Consider the following 22,572-nt stretch of genomic DNA (forward strand, 5'->3'; position numbering starts at 1 on the left):
ACTTTGTCAAACTAATATTACCCCCATAGTTTAGCAAATTGCAGGATGACTCAAGGATTCTTAGCTAAGATTGTCTAACTTGGGAGCTACTCAAGGTACTATAAACAAGGTAGGAGAGAATTATTAAGCGGCAAGTTCTAGAGGAAGTGTAAGTATTATCTTAATCTTTCAAAGATATTATATATAAGGGTGAATCTGACTCAAACAAGTTCGAACTAGATCTATAATTCAATTCAAATGAGTCAATTGAGAATAGATAACTCTATTCGAGATATTTATTTATCTATTTAATAATATTATTCAATCGTTTCAGCAAATTTGAGACTTGACTTGACTATTGTTGAATCTACCCCTAAGTGTGCCTCACTCTCTGCCTCAGAAATAAACGCCAACTCCCTACAGTTTGTACTTAAATCTTCCCACGCCCATACCATAATGATGTCCCCTGATTTGAAGCTCAGCCCTTCACTCTTTGTATTGTTCACGTCTAGGTCCTACATTCTTTAAGCAATTGGGCCCAAGGCCTATTATTAATTCTTGAATCTGATAACTCAAATACAAACACGTCTAATTTTATATATTTAATTCAATAATTATATAATAAATAATATTATATATATAAATAAATTATATAAATTTATTTATATAACTTAGTATAGTAATATTTAATTGAATGATGCTAAGTAAAAAAAAATAAATAAATAAATTATCTAATCATAAATTACTATTTTAATTTATACAATTTTATTTATACACATGATTCTATTCTTTTATAACAAACGGTTGTGACTAACACATATAATTAGTAATAATTTTAATATTCAGACGGTACATGAACATGAGCACTTGTTGTAGTTGTAGCTTTATAAATCTTCTAATCATATATTATTTTTCTACATAAAATAAGAACTTACCAAATCATTAATTAGAGGTTGGGGCGGTTAGCGACTAGCAGCTATGAAATATTGGTAAAACACAATGGAGATGAACATGAAGTAATGATTTGATTGGCCGATAAAGAAGGCAGATAATTAGACTAGGATTAATGCTAATTAATGTTGTTGTTAATAATAAACTAGCCTTTCATTTAGGTAATTACTAATGAATTAGTAATGATCATATTCCAGACAAACTTTTTGGCGCAATTTTTTTTGGGTTCCATTCTGGGAAACATTATCATGAATCCTTCCCTTATTATGGTTTGGACTTTGCTGATCCAGAGAGCAGAGACTCTTCTTCAAAATACCCACCAGTTTTTCAAAGCTTTTGGAACTTCAGTATCATTGGTAAAAGCAAACTTTTGCATAAATACAAATAAATATATATTAATAATTAATTAATTTTAAATTAAAAATAAAATAATTTTTAATCATATAATAATATTTTATACATGTAATCATTTATATATATAAAAATAGATACATATAACATTATTTTTAAATAAATTAAGGAGAGTTTATCTTGAAATAATATATCAATGATTTTATATTAGATAAAATGGTAGTTTTGGTTGGAATAAAAATAAAAAATTATTTATAAAACCATATTATATAAAAACATTAATATATATAAATTATTATTATATTTAATATAATTTAGTATATATAAATAATTCAAATATTTGGTTATATTCAAATATTATTTTAATCAAAAGTACTATTATATACATAAATATTATATTCAAACTTTAATATAAACGATAATATATTATAATGTGATTAAGTGTTACTTGGTTTCTAATTTAAAATCACCTAATAGTGACACATCATTGATTGTGTTCAAATTTATGCACATAATTTTATTGTTTAATTCTTTAAATATTATTAAATATAAATTATTTTGTGTTTGATTAAACTAATGTATCTTGTTAATTATTTGTTTTATATATTTTTTTAAATATATTCTATTTGAATAATATATTATAATTTTTCCCCTGCTATTAATTTATGAAATTAATTAATTACATTATATTTGTCAAGTTGTTATTCAATATATTTTTTGTATTTCTTGCTATTTTAATTAAAAAGTTTATTACCTTTGTCTAAACAAATTAATAAGTAAAAATAAAATTATAATAAAATAAAGGTTGAAGGACTATTTTCCACCTAAAATATCCTCTAATCACAAGTTCTCACCTCATAACTTTGAAAATCTCATTTATCCATCCACAAGAGGTTAAAATTAACGGAACTCTAACTCTTTAAATTTTTAACTCTTTAAATTTTTATCTTTTCTCCCCATAAACTTTAAAAACTAAAAGTTTCCCTCTAACCCAAGTTTTAAAAAATGACAGTTCTCCCCTAATGTTTAGTTTCCAAATCTTTGACACCATTACGATCGGCCTCTCTCTCTAGAAGCTTTTTTTTCCTTCTGATGGTCTTTTTCTACTCAATTGGATGTTCAATCGATGTCTAATAAAGCTTGGGAGACGATGAGATATGAAGAGCTTCGTCTCTTCGTCTTCACAGACGAAGATGAAAACCCCATCTTCGTGTAGGAAGACAATCGTCTTCCCAAACGTCTTATTCTGGGAAGACGAAGAGCTTCGTCTTCCCGACAAAACTCTTTGTCTCTCCTCATCTCCCAAGCTTCATCTTCCTAATCGGACGTTTAACTAAGTGAAAAGAGGTCATCGAAGGGAGAAAAAGCTTATGGAGAGAGAGGTCAACCGCAATAGTGTTGGAGATGACGTCGGAGATGACGTCGGAGATTTGGAAACAAAACCCTAAGGAGAACTGTCATTTTTTAAAACTTGGGTTAGGGGGGAAATATTTAGTTTTTAAAATTTATAAGAGGAAAAATAGATTATATTTTAGTTTATTTTTAATATTACAGATAAAATGATGATTTTATCTCTAGAACCATTAATTTTAATCAGTTATGAGTACGTATTTGAAATTTTAAAGTTAAAAATAAGAAACTTAGGAAAACAAGATACTTGGGGGGAGGGGGAATAAATCCTTTGGCCTAAAATAAATATTATATTGATATTACCATAGTATTACTACTCACATAACCTCTTGCAATAGAATATTATAATAATTTTTTATTATTAGACAAAGTATCAAAAATAAAAAAATGAATTACTTGAACCGTATTCACAAAATTTGTGTAAAAATATATACACTTTTCCATAAAGATCGACATTAAATTTATTTACCTATTTTATTTATTAATTATAACATCTAATTTATTAAATAATAAAATTTTGTGTATTCAATTTTAAGTATTTAATTAAATATTTAAATTAGATATTATTAAATAATTTTAAATTAAAAATATAATAATAAACTATTATATAACGGTGCATTCTCTAAATAGGTATTAGATACTTAAAAAAATAAAAAACCAACATTGCTTTTTATTTCTTACTCATGAGTTTTGGCGTATCCAGGTGCCCTTTTTAACAACACAATAAATATTTTAGTAATTTTATTTTTCCAAAATAATTTCTGTCGGGATTAACCACTATTTCCACCAAAAGAATTTTGTACCGGTTTAGTTTTAATTAGGGCTAGAATTGGTTTTAGCTTAACCCAAACAAGGCTCAATTTGTGAGTGCTTCCAATTTTAAAAAATAAGAGCAATGAGTTGAAACTCAAAATTTGACTGAAAAATAATTTTATTTTAAATTTGACTAAGTTAATTCAAAATCAAATATTCAAATGAATTCAAATTTATTTTATTTTATTTTATCAGTTATTTTTCAATTGAGATTTGACTAACTCTTTAATACAATTAGATCTTCGTGGAAAATAGAATTGGTGGGATCTCAAAATGAATCTGACATAATAAATTAACCTATCCAATCTTACCAACTAGCTTTAATTTTAGAATATTGGTCGAACAAAACAATTACAAGAGTCCACTAATTGGTTCAACTTCAACTAAAATGGACCCAAATGGGGGTCCCAGTGTCACTAACGCAAATTATAAGGGAACCTTTTAGTAATAACAATTTGGAATAAAACAGGCATTAAGTTCCAAATCTCCGGCATTAGTTGGCTCCAGTTCGGCCCGACCCGGCATTACAGGGCGCGTTTACAAGTTTGTTGTTGACTTTATCCATGTCTAATCTGTCTTTACCTTTTTCTTTTCAAGCCCCTTGAGTGGCGGGGGCCACGTTACCGTTATGGTTAACCTCCCTCCGTTTGAATGAGAACTCTTACGTGTTTGATTTAATTATTTGAAATTACCAATATACCCTAATCCTTAATTTATAAAAATGTACACATTAATATGCCATACTCTATTTATTTAATACGAATTTTGGGTACATATTAATGTACAAAGTTTTTAATTGGATATGTTATTAGTCAAACTTCAACCTATGCAGCAAATTATTAAAAAGTGACTTGCTATAAAAGTTATTAAAGTTCGATGTATGAATAAATTTTTTCTCATCTTATAACGTAATTTATTTATTGATATTCTTTTCATGTCACTCGTTCACATTAAAAATCATTAATTTTTTGTTTTATAAGTCTCAATCGTGATTTTATCTCAAATATATAATGAATTAAAAAATAATTATTTGAATTATAATTTAAATATAATTGATAAGTGTGTGACCAACTTTATTGAAAGAAAAAAAGAAAGAAAGAGAAAGAAGTGGGTGTGTAAAGTTAACATCTGACATAAAGTATTATATAAATTTTATCATAAGCTAGATGAGAGACCACTTCTCCAAAATAAAAACAGTTTTTTTTTTTTTTTTTCAAGAGAATGCCTAGTATTTTTTTTTTCATACTTTGTTGGACAACTTTTTGAAAAATAATAATATTATAATTATAGATATAAACTTTTAAATAACAGGTTAATTTATTTTAAAAATTATTTCGTATCTAAACCTTAATATATATATATATATATTATCTCTAATTGTAATAAATATTGTGATTAAATAATTATTTTCACTATTATTATCATAATTTAATTTGTCTAATGTTTTAAGTTGTTTCTAATATCGGTAATTCTTAATAACAAAATTAATAATTAAATATTAACCCAAAAATATGTAAATGCAAAAAATAATAATAATAATAATAATTACGCAATTGTACATTAAAACTGTTAAGATATTTATATATGAAAATAACAGAAAATATGTGTTGTAGATAAATATTTAAAAAAGACGTGAATCATAATTTTATTCCAAAATGGACAAACTATTATATTAAAACATTTATGATTATTAATTTAAGAATATGTAATTAATGGGTAATGTTGTAAATTGGCTTATAATTATTTTTTTAAAAATTCCCTCCAATAAATTCAAAAATCAAAACCAAAATTATTTTTATTCATGTGAGCCGCATAATTCAAAAACAATAATATAAATTATTAAATCAAGTCAAATTGAACAATGTTTCAAATAGAAACAACCATGTTTCGTCGTGTGGTCATTCGCTGTCGTTTTCGCTGGGACGACGATGGATTGTTGCGCCAGAACCACCGCTTCTGTTGATATGGAATCTTTAAAATACCCTTGGCTTGGAAGGAATTTACAATCTTGCCATTTTTTTTATATAAAAAGTGCAATACCCCTGAAATACTACGTGATTATTGAGAGGGACCGGTTTAAATTTGATTCTATGCCTTATGGTCCATGATTAATAATGGTTAAGTCTTATTTTCTAAAGTTAAGTCATACTTTGAGTCTAGAAAGTTAAGTTTTAATTACATAATTTATGTTTAAGAAAAAAGTTATTAAATATAATAAAATATATATTAAAATTTATTCCGTAGAGTACAAGGTTTGTAAAATTTTGAGTTAAGACTGATATTTCTTTTATTTAAGTTATCATAATATTGTTAAAAAAGAGAGTGTTTAAAAGGCATGGGTATTTGTAGTTTTTATTTATTCATTCATCAATTAGCCGAAATGTCAAACTATCAATAAAATTTCTTATTTTAGTTTCATTTTAAGAGTTGTTTTACAATATTAACATTAGATTTTTATATATTTTTCGTATTATTAAACGATATTAACACAATTTATTATTGTGAACAAGATCACAAACCCATAAATACTTGTATCTAGATATAATAACATAGGTAGGTTGCCCACGAGTACATGTTTTAGATTTTTACACCCGTACCGATATAAAATTAATTTTTGTGAGTGAGCCGGGCGTACCCGTAATAAATTAAAAATTGAAAAAGAAGGTTATAACTTTTAAGGATAATTTATACTTAGAATTAATGTGGGTTTGATAAATTAATGGTGTTATAGAGATTTTTATACTTGAGTATTCAAACAGAACAAGCAAGTAGACTTGGCAAATTGCTTTTAATGGAATTAGCAAAACTAGATTATTGATCACATAAACTTAGAATTAATGTGGGTTTGATAAATTAATCAATTGTTATATACTTATCTTTATTATGTAAGTGTTTTATTATTATGTAAATCAAAATTAATAATGTTACATATATTATTGTGTTTCTATGATACCAATATATCTTTTTATTTACAAATTTAAAAGTTAAAAATAAAACCTCATCAATTATACTAGTAACTTGTTGGTCAATCCGTATCGCAAAATCAAGTATGAGTTTTCATATTCTTTATCTATTTGACTTAACATATTTTTGATTCGTACCCACTTTGACTTGATTTGTTTCTAGCATGACCAATCCATCTACTAGGTCTACTCTAAACACTTCAATATTTGAAACAAACAATAACAAACCCTTGTTAAGACTTGATTCAATTTGAATTCATACATTGCAACGGTTATATATATATATATTCATTAATTGAATAAAATTTTATGTAAACAAATTGCGTAAATTTTTTCGTATAAATTGAGGTGACAATTTGTAATTTAGTGATATAACTATTTACCTTTTCTTTCACTTTAAATATACCCAATTCAATATTACTGACTCAGTTTGTATATATAATATTACTCTACTTAGTTATTCGATAAAATAATATACATAAACAATTATTACAACTCATTATCTATACACATTGTTTTATTAATACTTTATGATATTCTAAGTTAAATATGGTCCCAAAAATCTTTCTCTTTATAACTATCCCAAATAAGTATGATTATTAATTAAATTTGATCTAAAATTTAGTTTAATTTGGCCCTAAATCTTAATGAACCTGTTTAAAATAGATGCTTTTATTTTTATTTCCACCTTAATATTTTGAAGCTACTGAATTAATAACTAAGATTCTATATTATAAATTTGTGTTATAATAATTTAAACAAAAGCTCAAATTCAATGCATTTGGGATAAAATTAATAGGATTATGTACACTTATAATAAATACCAATATCAGTTATACTCACAAAGCTTCCAAGTTTATAGCTCCAAAGTTCGTTGGCTTGTATATAAAAATCTGTATAATTTGTTGTTCTTAGACAAACATGTTTGTATTATTTGCACTATGGATTTTGTTAATCTTTTTGTTATCCTTTTGAGTCTTATCTCTAAAAAAACTTTGATAGTTATTTAAGAAATGTGACATTAGATCACGGTGTTTACTAGTTTTACCTTTATTTTTTTTTGTTATATTACTTTTTAATAGGATACGTTTAGATTGTCATCAAATGTCTTTTGTGGGCATGTTTTATTTTTCCTCACCTTAATACATATATTTGGTAATAATAATTAAAAAAAAAGCATACCTTAAAATTTACTCAATATTTTATAATATTATATTGCTAAGACACCACGTTACCAAATTGTACATTCGTATCAGACAAGCAAACCCCAGAAAGGGTAATAAAGGAATTACGCTTTAAATTTCAAAACGGAGGATACCAAAATCGTAATTATCTTACAAGATCTGCCCTTATTTAAAATATTTTCATCCTTTCATGTCCCAAGAAAGTACTTGTGTTCTGTGATGTGCTTCTCCTTACCTTAACGGGCTGAGGTCTTCTTCGTTGTCTTTCCAAAAAAATAAGAAGAAAAAGCACTTCTATTTTATTCGTTTTTCACGTTTCAGAACAAAAACATTTTTCAAATTCGCTTAATTTTCAAAATCCCTTATCAGATCTGCACCGTTTTCTCAAGAAACTAACTTGGAGTTCCCCTCGCACCGGAAATTTCGAATATATTGCAGAAACCTTAAAGCAACAACAACTGCAAACGGAATAGAAACAGTAGCAGCAAGAGAAGCAAAAGCAAATAACGGCAGTGGCAATTATATCGAGGCCACAAGTTTGGTTTCGAAATTATGTTTTGGGAAAAAAAGGAAACCGTACTGGTAAGGTTTGTTTTAGTTTCAGTTTCCGGTTTTTTCTTTGTAAGAGTTTGTTGTTATCTTATCCTCGCAACTTTCGATATTTAGTAATCAATTCAAATGCGGCCTCTTTTTTGGCAAATTTTATTTTAATAGTTGGTCAGTTTTATTTTTTAATATTTATTTAATTTTTTGTTTATGTGCAACACCAGAAGAAGGAAAACAGAAGCAAAAACGAAATTGAAACTAACACATCGTTCTTTTTTTTTTTTTTTAAATTTCTACATTTGCTTTGCGTCTTTGTGTTCAGTTTTCATATTGATACGTAATTTGAATCTTAATCAGGTTTTTGAGCTCTGTTTGGACAATGCGAGGTCGAGTTTGAGGAATCAAGGGACAAATTTGCAATTTTGATTGAATTAAGGGTTTTGTGCTTATTTTATAATGATCCACTATTTGAAAGCTATCACTAATGAATTTCTTTTGTCTGCGAAGACAGTTTGAGCAGAGATATAGCGATATTTTGGTTTAAGTTCGGTTTTTCTAGTTCGTCTGCACAGTGTTTGGGAAGAGAAGAAAATTGATTTGAGTAGCAGTATCGTTTTTTCTTTCTGTGTTTATGTTGGGGTTTTTTGAGCTTCGTTTTTTTAAGGAACCCGAATCAATGCAGAGAACTGGTGATTGAGTGACAAATTTGTAATATTTCTATTTGAATCAGGACTTTGGAGCTCTGTTTTCAATGATGCGACAACAAATATAATCTTTGGGTTTTTTTAACAACAGCGTTTTGAGGTGTATTTTAAAAAAAAATAATTTGAGGGTTGTATTATAGAACTGCATCCATAATGTTATCAACGGCACCATCAATGGTGGCTCGTAGTTCATTAGAAGAGATGTTGGAATCGTTACGCAGGCGGGACGAGGCTGAGAAGCCCAAGGATCTGCCTCCAGCCTTGCCTGCACGTCCCACTTCGAGGGCAAGGCTTCCTTCAGCTAGGAAATCTCTGCCCACTGGCTTCAAAATTGAAGAAGAGAAAGATGTGGAATGTTGCATAGAAAGTGTATTGAAAAGGACTGAGTCTAATGGAAAGGAAGAGGGAAAGAGGAAAGAGAAGGATTTTGGTGTGAAAAGAAGCAGCTTCGGAAGCAAGAAAATGAGGAAAGAACAAAAGGATGTGGATTCACCATATGATGGTGGGGTAGCGGTGGAGGAAGAGAAGAAAAATGAAGCTTTTGAAGTGAATGCGTTGAAAGCAGGCAGGAACGGTGAACTAGAGTGGGATGATAATATTGGTTATTTTATCAAGAAGGTAATTACTTGCTTAGATGTGGGTTTAAATTAATTTTGTATGTTTGTGGTTATGATGGTAGCTCTTTTCCAGAAACTACTAGTCTGGTGTCCTCTCGTGAATGGGAAGTGGGAGTCTGGAAAGATAGAATCCACCTCAGGGGATGAATCATTTGTTTCTCTTTCCAGTGGAAATGTAAGCTCATATGCTTTGGATATTGCTGAAAACTATTAACAGTCTTGTGTACTAATGTTGGTGTTTGGTTTGTTCACTTTTGTTTGGTTGTTATTTTAGGTTGTCAAAGTGTCAACTGTAGAGCTCTTACCTGCAAACCCAGATATACTTGATGGTGTGGACGATCTTAGACAACTTAGTTATTTGAATGAACCATCAATTCTTCACAATATACGATATAGATTTTCTCGGGATAATATTTATGTAAGGACAATATTTATCTCTTTCGTGTGCTGCTCTACTACTCTTAGAGTTTTTCCTCCATTCCAAAATTTCCTTCCACTGATTATTGCATTCCTCTCTGTAGAGTAAAGGAGGACCAGTTTTGGTTGCTGTCAATCCTTTTAAAGATGTCAAAATTTATGGAAATAAGTTTGTCACGGGTTATAGGCAGAGAGTTATGGACAGTCCTCATGTTTATGCTATAGCAGACAATGCTTATAATGAGATGATGAGAGGTGAGTGGGAGGTTTTCTCTTCTCTTATCCTTTTTTGCCTTTTTCTTTTTAAGTTTCCCGTGCAAATATTAAGTTCCCTAGTTTCCATGTGTAAATTGTTACCAACACGCTTTTTCTTTCGCTGTAAATTTTATATGCAGATGGGGTAAATCAATCCATAATTTTAAGGTTAGTTTAAACTCTTTTCTTTTCAATATTCTGTTAAGTTGGATTTTTTTTCTCTTCCATGCCATTTCAATTGATTTTCCTATACTGGACTTCTTGTATATTTGATCTTTAAGCTTTTCTTCAATGTCTTACAAATAGTCTGAATGCTTAAGTGGCATTTTTTTTTTTATGTTGTCTTGCAGTGGAGAAAGTGGAGCTGGGAAAACTGAGACAGCAAAATTTGCAATGCAGTACTTGGCTGCCCTTGGTGGAGGCAGTGATGGGATAGAGCAAGAAGTCCTTCAGACAAATTGTGTACTTGAAGCATTTGGGAATGCAAAAACATCCAGAAATGACAATTCTAGCCGATTTGTAAGTTCTACCTTTTCAGTTATATTGGCCATAAAGGAATCCCTTGGTTTTTTTTTTTTTTTTTTAAAGATCCAATGGTATATGAAGTTTATGAACTTATCAACTAACTATTAAAATTGTAATGGGTTCAGGGAAAATTGATTGAGATTCACTTTAGCACCTCGGGGAAGATATGTGGCGCTAAAATTCAGGCTTGTAAGATGCTTCAATTCATTAAATGCTGTCATTGTTCACTAGTTCATGTTATCTGTTAATATGGCTGCTGACTTGATCTACTGACAACCTCATGCCTATGTTAACTTCAATGCACCAATGATCATTGTGTGTAGTTCTGCTAGAAAAGGTAACTAGTTGCTCTGTATAAAGTTAAGCTTTAAACCTCTCTGACTATCATGTGCCATATCTTATATATGGTCCTGTCTCCTTTGAGCAGTCAAGAGTAGTGCAGTTGGCTGCTGGTGAAAGGTCCTACCATATCTTTTATCAACTTTGTGCTGGTGCTCCATTGCTTATGAAAGGTATTACATGACAATATTTAAATCCATGCATGTTTCACGAAGTTTTGGTTGGATGATGTGTGTGTTATCCATAAATATTGGCAATATGACTATATTGGTTGGTAACAATACGTGTAGCAAAACCCTATACCTTCTATCCGATTGTGTGTTGTCCTGGTATTGAGAGTTAGCATTTCTAATATGCGAAAGTAAGCACATGAAAGCTTTTAGATTCTTAATTCTTACAACAATTATTCTTGTCACATGGTTGCTTGCACATGATTGGAACATGTAAATGATACTCCTTGTAATTTTTCAAGTCAAATGTTTTAGAAAGTCAAACTATATATATAACTAAAATAGTGTAATAATCAAACTGTTTGTTCTTTGGACAATGGATCCTTTTGCAGGACAGTTTAATTTCATTGTTGCCTCTGTAACAGAAGGCCTCAATTTTAGTTATATAATATTGTTGGTGATTGACAGTCTTTATGGCGTTCCAGTTTTGATATGGGATATTCTCAGATTGTGGTTTTGAGTTTTATGAGATACATTTCTATTTCATTGAGCAAGAAGCATCCACCATTCTTTTCTCTAGTAGACATTACATAGTCCATTATCCCAGTATATGTATAATTTAATTTCTTGAAATCTCATAAGACTAATTTCTTATACCGTGGCTTACTCAATGGTTACTTTGCAGAGAGACTGAACCTTAAAATGGCTTGTGATTACAACTACCTTAATCAGAGTGAATGCTTGGCGATTGATAATGTTGATGATGCTAAAAAATTTCACAATCTTATGGTAATTTGAAAGTTAGACTCTGCCATCTTCATCTGTGGGAGCAAATCCCTTTTCAGTTCATTTCTGTATCCTTGTGAACTCTTTAAAATTTTTCTTTTTAATGTGGGTTAATTCCCAATTTCTACAGGAAGCTTTAGACATGGTTCATATTTGTAAAGAAGACAAGGAGAATATATTTGCTATGCTTGCTGCGGTGTTATGGTTAGGGAACATATCATTTCAAGTAATTGACAATGAAAATCATGTGGAGGTGTTGGCTGATGAAGGTAACATCTATAAACTAGACTTCCATGCTATTCTTTTTTTGCTGGAAGTCACTCGTCTATGCTGTTTCAATCATTATTTGAAACGAGATCTGCAGAAACTAATGATCTGTGAATTATTTTGAAAATTTCTTTAAAGATGACACTCCTATTTAATTGTGTAATATGTGTGTTTCACTGTGGTGCTTAGTTCTATTGGTCATACTTAGAATTATTACTACAACAGATGCTAATGTGAATTAACTCCATCAATATTTCCTTTTGGCAGCTGTAACTTCTGCTGCTAGGCTGATGGGTTCCAGTGCTGAGGCACTGATGCTAGCTTTATCTACCCATAAAATTCAAGCTGGAAAGGATAGTATTGCTAAAAAGTTGACACTGCAGCAGGTTTGTTTATCAGCTCATTAGCAGATTTATCATTTTATTCCACACAATATGTGTGTGCATCTATGCTACACCAAATAAATCATCTCTTGGAACATTAAAACTAATTGCTTATGCTTTATTTAGGCGATTGATAGCCGGGATGCATTGGCAAAATTCATATATGGAAGCTTGTTTGATTGGCTTGTAGAACAAATTAACAAATCACTTGAACCGGGCAAACAACAAACAGGGAGATCCATAAGTATCCTTGATATTTATGGGTTTGAATCTTTTAAGGTATACTAGTTGTGTTTATATTTTGCTGGTGCTCTGTAGAAATTTAAGAAGGCACATCCCCTTCTCCATTGAAAGAAATGTTATTATCTCGCTTATATGTGCTATGATGTGCATCAATGGTGATAATTTTCTCATGTGCAGAAGAATAGCTTTGAACAGTTTTGTATTAATTATGCAAATGAGAGGCTGCAACAACATTTCAACCGGCATCTGCTTAAACTTGAGCAGGAGGTTGGCATGACAAATCTAATCTGGCTTTACACCCTTATTTTCTTTGGCACTGACTCTCATTTCTAGATGCTTTTTTTTTTTTTTCCTTTTCCTGCTCCACAAGTTTTCCTGTAATTTGAATTATCAATGGTTTTATATAGTGCTGTTACAATTTACCATTTCTATTGTAGGAATATGAATCAGATGGCATTGATTGGACCAAAGTTGAATTTGAAGACAATGACGAGTGTTTGAATCTAATTGAGAGGGTATTCCAGTCAATCAACCTCCACCTGTCATCCATGTTGTTTGTTATTGAAGAGTTGCTTGAGTTTTCTTGACTGCTTCCTGGACCACCGAACTTGTGTGGATATTCATTAAAATTTCAGTTTACCTTAATATTATTTTTGTGCTATATCTTACTAAAATCTTGTTCCATCTAGTCACTCTAAAGATTAGATTGTCTGAGCTGTGGGATCTAATTGTTTCTTTAGGTTAATAGATTGTGATTTATGTTTGTTTTCACGGTTACTCTTTTTCTGATAATGTGGTACTTTGTGCAGAAACCATTGGGGATACTCTCTTTACTAGATGAGGAATCAAAATTTCCAAAAGCCACTGATTTGACATTTGCAAATAAACTTAAACAGCACTTGAGTTTAAATTCTTGCTTCAAAGGAGAGAGAGGCAGAGCTTTTGGCATTCGGCATTATGCTGGACAGGTTGGCTATTTCTTTTTCTTTTTTTGTCTTTTTTTGGGTGCTCTATAAATTTATTTTTCACATGATTTAACTGCACAAATTTAGAATTCAAATAACTGACTTTGGAATCAATCTGGCTTTTTGGTTTGCTGATGGAGGCCTAGTACCTATTATGGATTGCATGATTTTATGAACTTATGTGAATAATTGGCATTTAAAGTTTAAGAATAATATAGAACAAACAGAAGCAATATCAGTGTGATGAAAGCGTAGCATATATGTGCAGGAGAGAAATAATGAAAATTCTGTGAGATCTGAAACCTTGATGGTACAAAATTGGGAAGAGCCAAACTTTTTCATGTGAAGTGAGATTTTACATATTTGCTTCTATTTACTTTTTTCTTTCTCTTTTTCTGTAATAAAGGATTATTGTTGAACCAATTGTTTTTCAATTTTAGACTTATTTTTAAGGTTCAGAATTTGCAAATTCTTGAATTTAGTGAATGGCAGATGTTTCCTTAATGGAACCTTGAAGAGCCTTTATAATATTGTTCATCTTGCTGTGATTTTAACAATGAATGAAATTGATAATGAAGGTAAATTTAAATGATTTAATGTTTCCTTATTCTGAGTTGGACTATTTCATTAGGATCACCCCATTAAAAATTGTTGTGTACCTATCTGAAGTTCCTGTAGAAGACAAGTTAAAATGAGCTTAGGTGGTGGGATACTCTTTACAGTTTTTCATCTTATTCTTGCTACATTTAGGATGAAACTATTGCCTTTTTGCTCCTTGATGCATCCATAATGCATATATGAATTTAGTAACATTTGGAATCTTATCAGGTTTTGTATGACACAAATGGCTTTCTGGAAAAGAATCAAGATCCTCTGCACTCTGACCTCATCCAATTTCTGTCATCATGTTCTTTCCAACTCTTGAAGTTGTTTTCCTCCAAAATGCCTAGCCAGTCCTATAATACAGCAAACTTCTGTTCATTGGAGACTAAAAATCAAAGTGTTGGTGAGAAGTTCAAGGTAAATTCACTCGATTCATATATTCATATGAGTACATATATGGGTGTAATTTTTTGAATTACTTGAAGCTGGATATGAAACTTATGACAGTTTAAGGTGATTATTTGGGATGATTTGAAGAATCAACCATATTTTTATAATTATATGTTTTTTAACCCTCAAAGTGTTCTACTTATTAATAAGTTTGAAACTGAGGACAACAGCTAGAATGTATGACCTTGGTAGTCTGAGAACTTGTTCCATATAATATTCAAAATTAGTAAATCCAAGCGAAGTTGAATCCCTGATTTGGAATCAAAGACCTTTACAACTCAACCCAACTGTTCAAGTTGAAAATTACATCTTTTTTTAATATAAAAAGTACTAAATCTGTTGGTACTTTCAAATTTCATTGAATAAGTTCTGTAATTCTGATGTGCTTTACTGTTGCTTAAAGGCTATGAGAATGTATCTTTTACTTCACGAGTTCTTAATGTTCATTTTATATATGCTAGAGAAATTTCTAAATTATGTTTTGCATAATCATAAAGGGTCTCTTGCGTGTTTATAGGGTCAACTCTTCAAACTACTGCAGCAGTTGGAGAACACAACACCTCACTTTATTTGCTGCATAAAACCAAATAATAAGCGACTTCCTGGTATATATGATGAAGATCTTATTTTACAACAGCTCAGGTGCTGTGGAATTTTGGAGGTGGTTAGAATCTCAAGATCAGGATATCCCTCTCGAATGACACATCAACAGTTTGCAGGAAGGTAGAGCAAGAGTAAATCAACCTTTGCTTTTTTATTAATGTTTTGTTTTAATTCTTGGTTAATTCTTCTTGTGTTAACTTGCATTTATTTTAGGTATGGATTCCTGCTCTTGGAGAACCATGTATCTTGGGATCCATTAAGTATATCAGTGGCTGTTTTACAACAGTTTAATGTTCTTCCTGAAATGTATCAAGTTGGTTATACCAAATTGTATATATGTTCTGGGCAGGTAATTTCCTGAATTTTGCAACGAGGTTTGAATTCTTCTTATATCCTATCTATCTTTACAAGCCTTCTATTACGTGAACTGTTTCATGTCACCACAGACGAAGTTTTAAGTACATTTCTAAGATTTCATTGGCTTACTTCTGACTCTCTTTGTATTACTGGGTATTCAGCCACAGATATTGACTGAAAACTTGGTGTGGATCTTTGACTGAAAAATATATTTCCAAAATTGGCAGCTAAGAAAAAGGAAAAAGAAAGAATCAAATTTATATTTATTGAAGATTTTCAAAATCAATCATAGCAGTTTTTTTTTTTTTTTTTGTGTGTGTGTCTGTATGGATATGTACCTGATATTAAATTTTGCATTTATATTTAATTGTATAAAACCAGTTTCTTATAAATCTCTTGTTTCAAATGAGAAGAAACTTAAATAATTTTATCAATCTTTTAACTGTTGAAGTTTTTCATATGATCAATATCAGTTATGAACGCATTATTACTTTAGATATGACATTTTAACTCAGCTTAGAGAGGCTGTCAGGGTAGATTAAAAATATTCTTTTAGATGTCTAAGAATTTTGATGAATTTTAAGCATATTGGTGCCTTTAAACTTTTGCACTTGCGTAGTCATCCACTTGAGGACATTAATTTAGCAAAGAGATTCTACCAGTATTAACATTTTCAGGCGGATCATTTATTTGGACTGAAAATATGATAATTTCACAATTTAACCTAACCTGCTGACTTTGGGAACAATGACTCAGAACATATTTTACTCTGTAATCGATTATCTTTTGAACTGGATTAATTTATTGCATTTTTTCACGGTTTCTTATCTTATAGTTTGGTATATTGGAGGATAAGAGAAAACAAGTTTTGCATGGAGTAGTAGGAGTTCAAAAGTTCTTCCGCGGCCGTCAGGCTCGTCATTCTTTCCATGAACTCAAGAAAGGAGTCATAACATTGCAATCATGTAATGCAGTTCTTTTTAATACAGTATTATTGTTGACTGGATTTTGCTTCATTGTTTCTGTTACTTATATTTTCTCTAGGATCTTTTAATTTTTGCTTACTGAAAATGCATATTTATGACTGTATAATCTGAGAATATTTTATTTTGATGTTTAGTGTTATTTAAGTTTTTTGGTCCAGTTATGTGATGAAATTTAGTTATACAATACAGTTGTTCGTGCTGAAAAATCTAGAGTGAAATATGCTAATTTGGCAAAGAGGTGCACTGCTACTAGTGCTCCCCAATTGCTGGATGAGCAGTTGATGGCAATCATATTTTTGCAATCCGGTAAAGTTACTTCTTGGCTGGTCAGCTTGTGGTTCTTTTCATAGCATACAGTTTTTTATTCTTTGTTATTTACTGATTTCTGTGCAGTAATCCGTGGGTGGTTGGTTCGGAAGCATTGCATGCACAACTTAAAACAGTCAAATCTTGTGAATACAAAATCTAAAAAGAGGCCTAGCTGGAAAATTTCAGAAGTGAAGGTACTCTTTATTATGCCTTTGTTAATTTGTGGGATATCGATTCTGCTCCTGAATGTATTTTCATTTGTTACTCTTTTGTAATTAGTCATTAGTCTCTCTGCAGGCATATACATGTGAATTTTTCCATTTGTTTTGACTTTTTTCTTGGTTACTTCTTAATGATACTAGACAAAATTTCTATATTGGGCTATAGATTTTATTCTATAATTGATTTAATGTAAACTTTTGTGAACTGAAGGGTTAAAGATGCGATATTCCTAAAAGTTTTTCATCTTAAAAATGGCTGACTGACTTTTCTCTTCCACAAAGGACAGTAGACTTCTTTTCGCCAACAACAATTTGCTGAATTTTATTCTAATCAGTAAAATATGTTCACCTCTATGTTTTGACTATAAATTATATTATTCTAATTAGGAAAATCTTTTGCTGCCAGTTATAAATTTTAAGGTGCTCCAATATATTGAGAGAAAAGTCCTTTAGTTTCACTTAATTGATGCATATTATGAGTATTTTTTCCTTGTGCAGCAGAAATAATAATACCAAACTTACAGGAAGCAAAATCTTGGCAAATCCCTGAAAATTGACATTTGTTGAAGAACTTGGGCAATCATTATGATGCTCACATAGGCTTGCCCTGACTATTTGATATGTGTGCTTTAGCTCATTCTAGCTTCTTACATAGTGCTTAATATGCAAGTTACATTTAAAATGCATATAGGTCTATGGAACATATGTTGCATAAGTTGTATGCAGCATTTAGTCACTGAGATTTGAGATTAACTTTGGATTGTTAGGAACAAGTATGATACTGTGGCAAACACTAATGTTGTTAATGCAATTTTGAGATCTCTGCATGTATATAATTAAGCATGCCTTTTCTTTTTGCTTCTATTTGTCATTATATGTGTAAATTTGAACAACTCACAAAGGATTGAAAGCTGACTTTACTTGTTGCCAGGATATGTCACAAGAGCAGGCCCACCCTCTGCCTTCAGCTTTGGCAGAGCTTCAAAGGCGTGTTCTTGAGGCAGAAGCAACTTTGGGCCAAAAGGAAGAGGAAAATGCTGCACTGCACGAACAATTACAGCAGTATGAAGCAAGGTGGACAGAGTACGAGGGAAAGATGAAATCTATGGAGGAGATGTGGCAAAAGCAGATGTCATCTTTGCAAGTGAGATTGCTTCTTTTTTTTTTAATACACAATCTAGTCATTAAATATGTGTATACATGCATGCACACCTGGTAGTGGGTGGTGAATGAAAGGTGTCCTGAAAACTGTGAAACTAGTGGAAAAAATAATATGATATGGATGGTTGCAGCTCATTTTATTAAACTAACATATATTTTCTTATTGTAGATGAGACCTGTCAGGTGTTAGGCAATGAATTTTTTTCCGTAAGCTGACATATTCTATTTGTATAGCCAGGTCAAAAGCATGTGCAGATTCTTGGTTTTGGCAGATATCTAAACTGTTTGGTTAACTATCTCTAGCTGTTATATGATCCATTAATAGGGCCCATGTAGAATTGTGCTGGTAATTGTGATGCCCATCTAACCGAATATAGCTCTACTTAGTAACACAGCTAGCTTTTTAAGCTAGTGAACATACCCTGTTGTTGGTCAATTTAACATTAAATGAGGTTCTTGGCGTGTCTTTGGTAACTTCCTACTGTCTTTGCCAGGTGAATTCAATTTAGCTTCCCTTGGTTACCTGTGTGACGGTTTTCCAAAATTTGTCAAAAGCTGCAGATGTGATCTATATAAGACCAATATATGCTTATCTTAATATGCATGCACTGGCTTAGGAATACTTGTAGGATGTAAGAGTTGTGTACCTTAAATGATTAACTAAGACTCTTGAGTTTTCATTGTAATTCTGATGCAGACAAGTCTTGTTGCTGCCAGAAAGAGTCTTGTTGCTGATAACGCTGCAGGTGAGACTGGAAGAGAAGCATCTGCATCACCTCACTTTTATGACTCTGAAGATGCAACATCTATGGGGTCTCGAACTCCTGGTGGAACTACACCTGTCAAATACTCAAATGCCAATGCTGTTGGAACAGGCAGAGGGTCTAATGGCAGTTTGACTGCTGTCGACAACCTGGTCAAGGAATTTGAGCAGCAGAAACAGACTTTCAATGATGACGTGAAAGCTCTAGTCGGGGTTAAACCAACAGTGCCACTTCCTAATTCTCCTGATGCAGAGCTTCGAAAGCTGAAAGCAAGGTTTGAGGCATGGAAAAAAGATTACAAGACAAAATTAAGGGATGCTAAGGTAAGGCTTCATAAACTTGCACACTCAGAAGTTGATAAAAGTCGACGCACTTGGTGGGGAAGGTTAAGCTCAAAAGTTTCGTAGTATTCCGCATTTATTAGCATCACTGTTTGTGTTAAGACGGAGGTGATGATTTTAGGATTACAGGCAGAGGAAGAAATATTTCCATAAGTATGCCGGCTGAGCAGTTGCTCTGTGTCTATGGCAGCTGCTTGGGGTGTTTATATAGTGTGAGGGAGAAATAATATATGTATATCTATCAATTTTCTTTACTTAGGTGGAATGAGTAATGAGCATCATGTCCATAGTCCTATAGGGATTCCTTAGGATCAGTATATATATATTGTCTTGTTAAAAATTGTGTAGTTTGTGTATATTATGTTGTCTTGATGTAATGTCAAGAATTGTAGTACCAGCATGATGTGATTAGGTAGTTTTAAATTACAGGTAAAGTAATATTCAATCACATGATAGCATATCATTTTTTGTGCACAAAATTGTATATTAGTTGTGCTAAGTTTTAATGTTATATTATATAATTTGTTCACAGTTATTCTGCCTTCAAATAAGGGAAAACAATTATTTCTCACCTGTCTTAAAGGTGAAAAAGAATTTTTATATGATAATTAGATACAAGGTATTAAAGCAATTTTAAAAAATAAAATATTATTTTTAATTTTTTTTTTTATTTCTTGATATCACTTATTTCTTTTTTCTTTCTCATCTTCTTCCGCACAACCCATGCCTCAAACCCTTGCCACAACAATTACAACTTTCAAAATTCGTAATCTTTTCCTCCGGCAACAGTCCCTCCTCCGTCACTTGCATCCCCACAACGTTGTTTCAATCCAGCCGTCTCATCGCCAACTCTGTCATCCCCTTCATGTCTTTCGACTACATTGTCCCCATCTCCACATCATCTTCGTGTCCCACCTCCTTAGACAGTGAGGATACCCTCCGTGACGAACTTGACATCCACCCAAATCAAATTAGGAAAAAACCAAACCAATCTTTAAAACCCTTTTCGAGTCAAGCTAAATGTCCACAAAGATTCGGATCTTTTCAGCCTGAGTGTTCCTTACCTGGCTTTAAGACTCTATCAACTTCTTGTTAGCAATCTCTAATTAGGATAGTTCGGTTCATCGTGACATAGGCAATGAGGGTTTCAACAAATTTAATGGTTTTGCTTCCATATTATTTCTTGAGGATGAACATCAATTTTTTTTTCTCAGAGAAGATTGAATTTGAAAGCAATAAAGTTATGGTTAATTGGTGTTTGCGACTTTTATGGGAATTGTTTAGTGCTTATGAAGAGAATTAGAGAAGAGATGGATTTGTTGTAGACGAACAATATTATTCTCAAACCTTGAATAGTTTGCCATTCCTTAATAATATTTCTAAACAAACAAGATCAATGACAGCATCAAGTTAGAGATAACAAGGATGCATCAATAGCGTAGAGTCTTTGCAATCTACATGTTCACACGAAGCAATAATTTGAGTAAACGATAATCAGTTTACGAGCCGGGAACAAATTTGGTAGCATAAACCCAAGCATTGTTAGCGACAGGGTTGTCGAGGTGATCTAGGAGGTTCTCCAGGGGACCCTTGCCTGTAACAATGGCTTGGACAAAGAAACCGAACATGGAAAACATGGCTAGCCTGCCATTCTTGATCTCCTTCACCTTGAGCTCGGCAAATGTAACAGGGTCATCAGCAAGGCCAAGAGGGTCAAAGTATTGGCCGCCAGGGTAGAGATCGTTGCCCTCGCCAACTCCCGGAAGACCGTTGATTCTGAACCCTTCGACCAGCCCCATGAGGACAACCTGAAATCCCAGGACTGCCAGGATGCTTTGAGCATGAACAAGGTTGGGGTTGCCCAAGTAATCAAGGCCACCTTCTGAGAATATTTGAGCTCCTGCTTTGAACCAGACGGGCTCCTTGAAGTCCACTCTAACCCATTTCTCAAGAGCTTCAGGGGTTATGCAGCCTAGAGCTCCAAGCATAGCCCATCTTCCATGGATTACCTATTGAATATTATAACAGAAGTTTACCAAATCAGAAGGTTTTATTTAAATGTGACACCCCTATGACACTGTATCCTATAAGAGATGAACAATAGACAAATTCTATATTAACAAAGTACAAGAGAAGTGTTAGGTATATGTGTACATCTTACAACCCTTGAGAATACTAAAATATGATTGGTTATTAAGCTGTCAAAACACATTTTGATAGCAAAATCTAAAAACAAAGCTATAATAAATTGTGTGTAAGTAGAAAATATCTTGACAGAAAACAAGAATGTTACAAACGGTATCAAAACCACCTCAAGAGCTCTGTTCCTGGCAAAGGCTTCTGGATCAGCTGACAAACCAGCAGTGTCCCATCCATAGTCTCCTGGAAACTCACCAGTCAGATATGATGGAGTCTGAGCTGAAAAGGGTCCCAAGTACTTCACTCTGTCTGGTCCATACCACAATTCATTTCCCTGTACACAAACACAAACTCAACTCAACCCACATTACACACACAAATAAACATTGATTTGAATGGAAATAAATAAGAGTTTGATTGATTAGAACTTACCATAGTGTACTTGGCATTGCCCATGGAGACAGCATCTCTGAGAGGGTTAACACTTGACCTGGTTTGGCCAAGAAATGGGGTTGGCCTGAGGGCAGTGCTGGAGCTCAGCATCGATGACATTATAGTAATCTTTTACAATTATTTTGTGTTGAAAATTTGATGTTAATGTGTGCAGAAAAGGAGATGAAGTTTTATATGTAATAGAAAATGAGAATGAAGAAATGGGTTGTGGTTGAAATTGCAAGAGGAAATTGCAGAGTCTGGTGGGGAATGTGAGTTTCGATTCAGCCAATCAAATGGCCGCTAAGGATTTTGAGGTATCTCCAACTCATATCTTT

The 22,572-nt window shown here is 31.9% G+C and overlaps 2 protein-coding genes across 3 annotated transcripts; one reads left to right on the top strand and one right to left on the bottom strand.

Annotated features, from left to right (window-relative positions):
- Positions 1 to 7,854: 7,854 nt before the first annotated feature.
- LOC123219854 (myosin-2) lies at positions 7,855 to 20,060 on the top strand. 2 transcript variants are annotated; one of them, XM_044641829.1, is made up of 25 exons: positions 7,855 to 8,238; positions 8,555 to 9,519; positions 9,592 to 9,693; positions 9,793 to 9,936; positions 10,040 to 10,190; positions 10,331 to 10,358; positions 10,541 to 10,709; positions 10,841 to 10,904; positions 11,039 to 11,052; positions 11,143 to 11,227; positions 11,910 to 12,013; positions 12,141 to 12,279; positions 12,545 to 12,663; positions 12,787 to 12,939; positions 13,081 to 13,170; positions 13,341 to 13,418; positions 13,713 to 13,871; positions 14,697 to 14,888; positions 15,439 to 15,644; positions 15,738 to 15,873; positions 16,717 to 16,846; positions 17,057 to 17,173; positions 17,261 to 17,370; positions 18,329 to 18,541; positions 19,256 to 20,060. In XM_044641829.1, exons 2-25 carry the CDS (start codon positions 9,055 to 9,057, stop codon positions 19,727 to 19,729), a joined length of 3,642 nt encoding a protein of 1,213 aa, XP_044497764.1. In that variant the 5' UTR covers positions 7,855 to 8,238; positions 8,555 to 9,054; the 3' UTR covers positions 19,730 to 20,060. The 2 variants fall into 2 exon arrangements, with proteins under 2 accessions (XP_044497764.1, XP_044497763.1); XM_044641828.1 differs by having other exon boundaries at positions 7,855 to 8,233.
- A 938-nt stretch (positions 20,061 to 20,998) lies between these two features.
- On the bottom strand, positions 20,999 to 22,538 carry LOC123210272 (chlorophyll a-b binding protein 3, chloroplastic). Its single transcript, XM_044628536.1, has 3 exons — positions 22,235 to 22,538; positions 21,975 to 22,136; positions 20,999 to 21,672 (listed from the first exon to the last, which is right to left on the bottom strand). The coding sequence occupies exons 1-3, from the start codon at positions 22,352 to 22,354 to the stop codon at positions 21,163 to 21,165; spliced, it is 792 nt and encodes a 263-aa protein (XP_044484471.1). The 5' UTR covers positions 22,355 to 22,538; the 3' UTR covers positions 20,999 to 21,162.
- Between the last annotated feature and the right edge of the window lie 34 nt (positions 22,539 to 22,572).

This window comes from Mangifera indica, chromosome 1, assembly GCF_011075055.1.
Source record: "Mangifera indica cultivar Alphonso chromosome 1, CATAS_Mindica_2.1, whole genome shotgun sequence".
Lineage (NCBI taxonomy): Eukaryota > Viridiplantae > Streptophyta > Magnoliopsida > Sapindales > Anacardiaceae > Mangifera > Mangifera indica.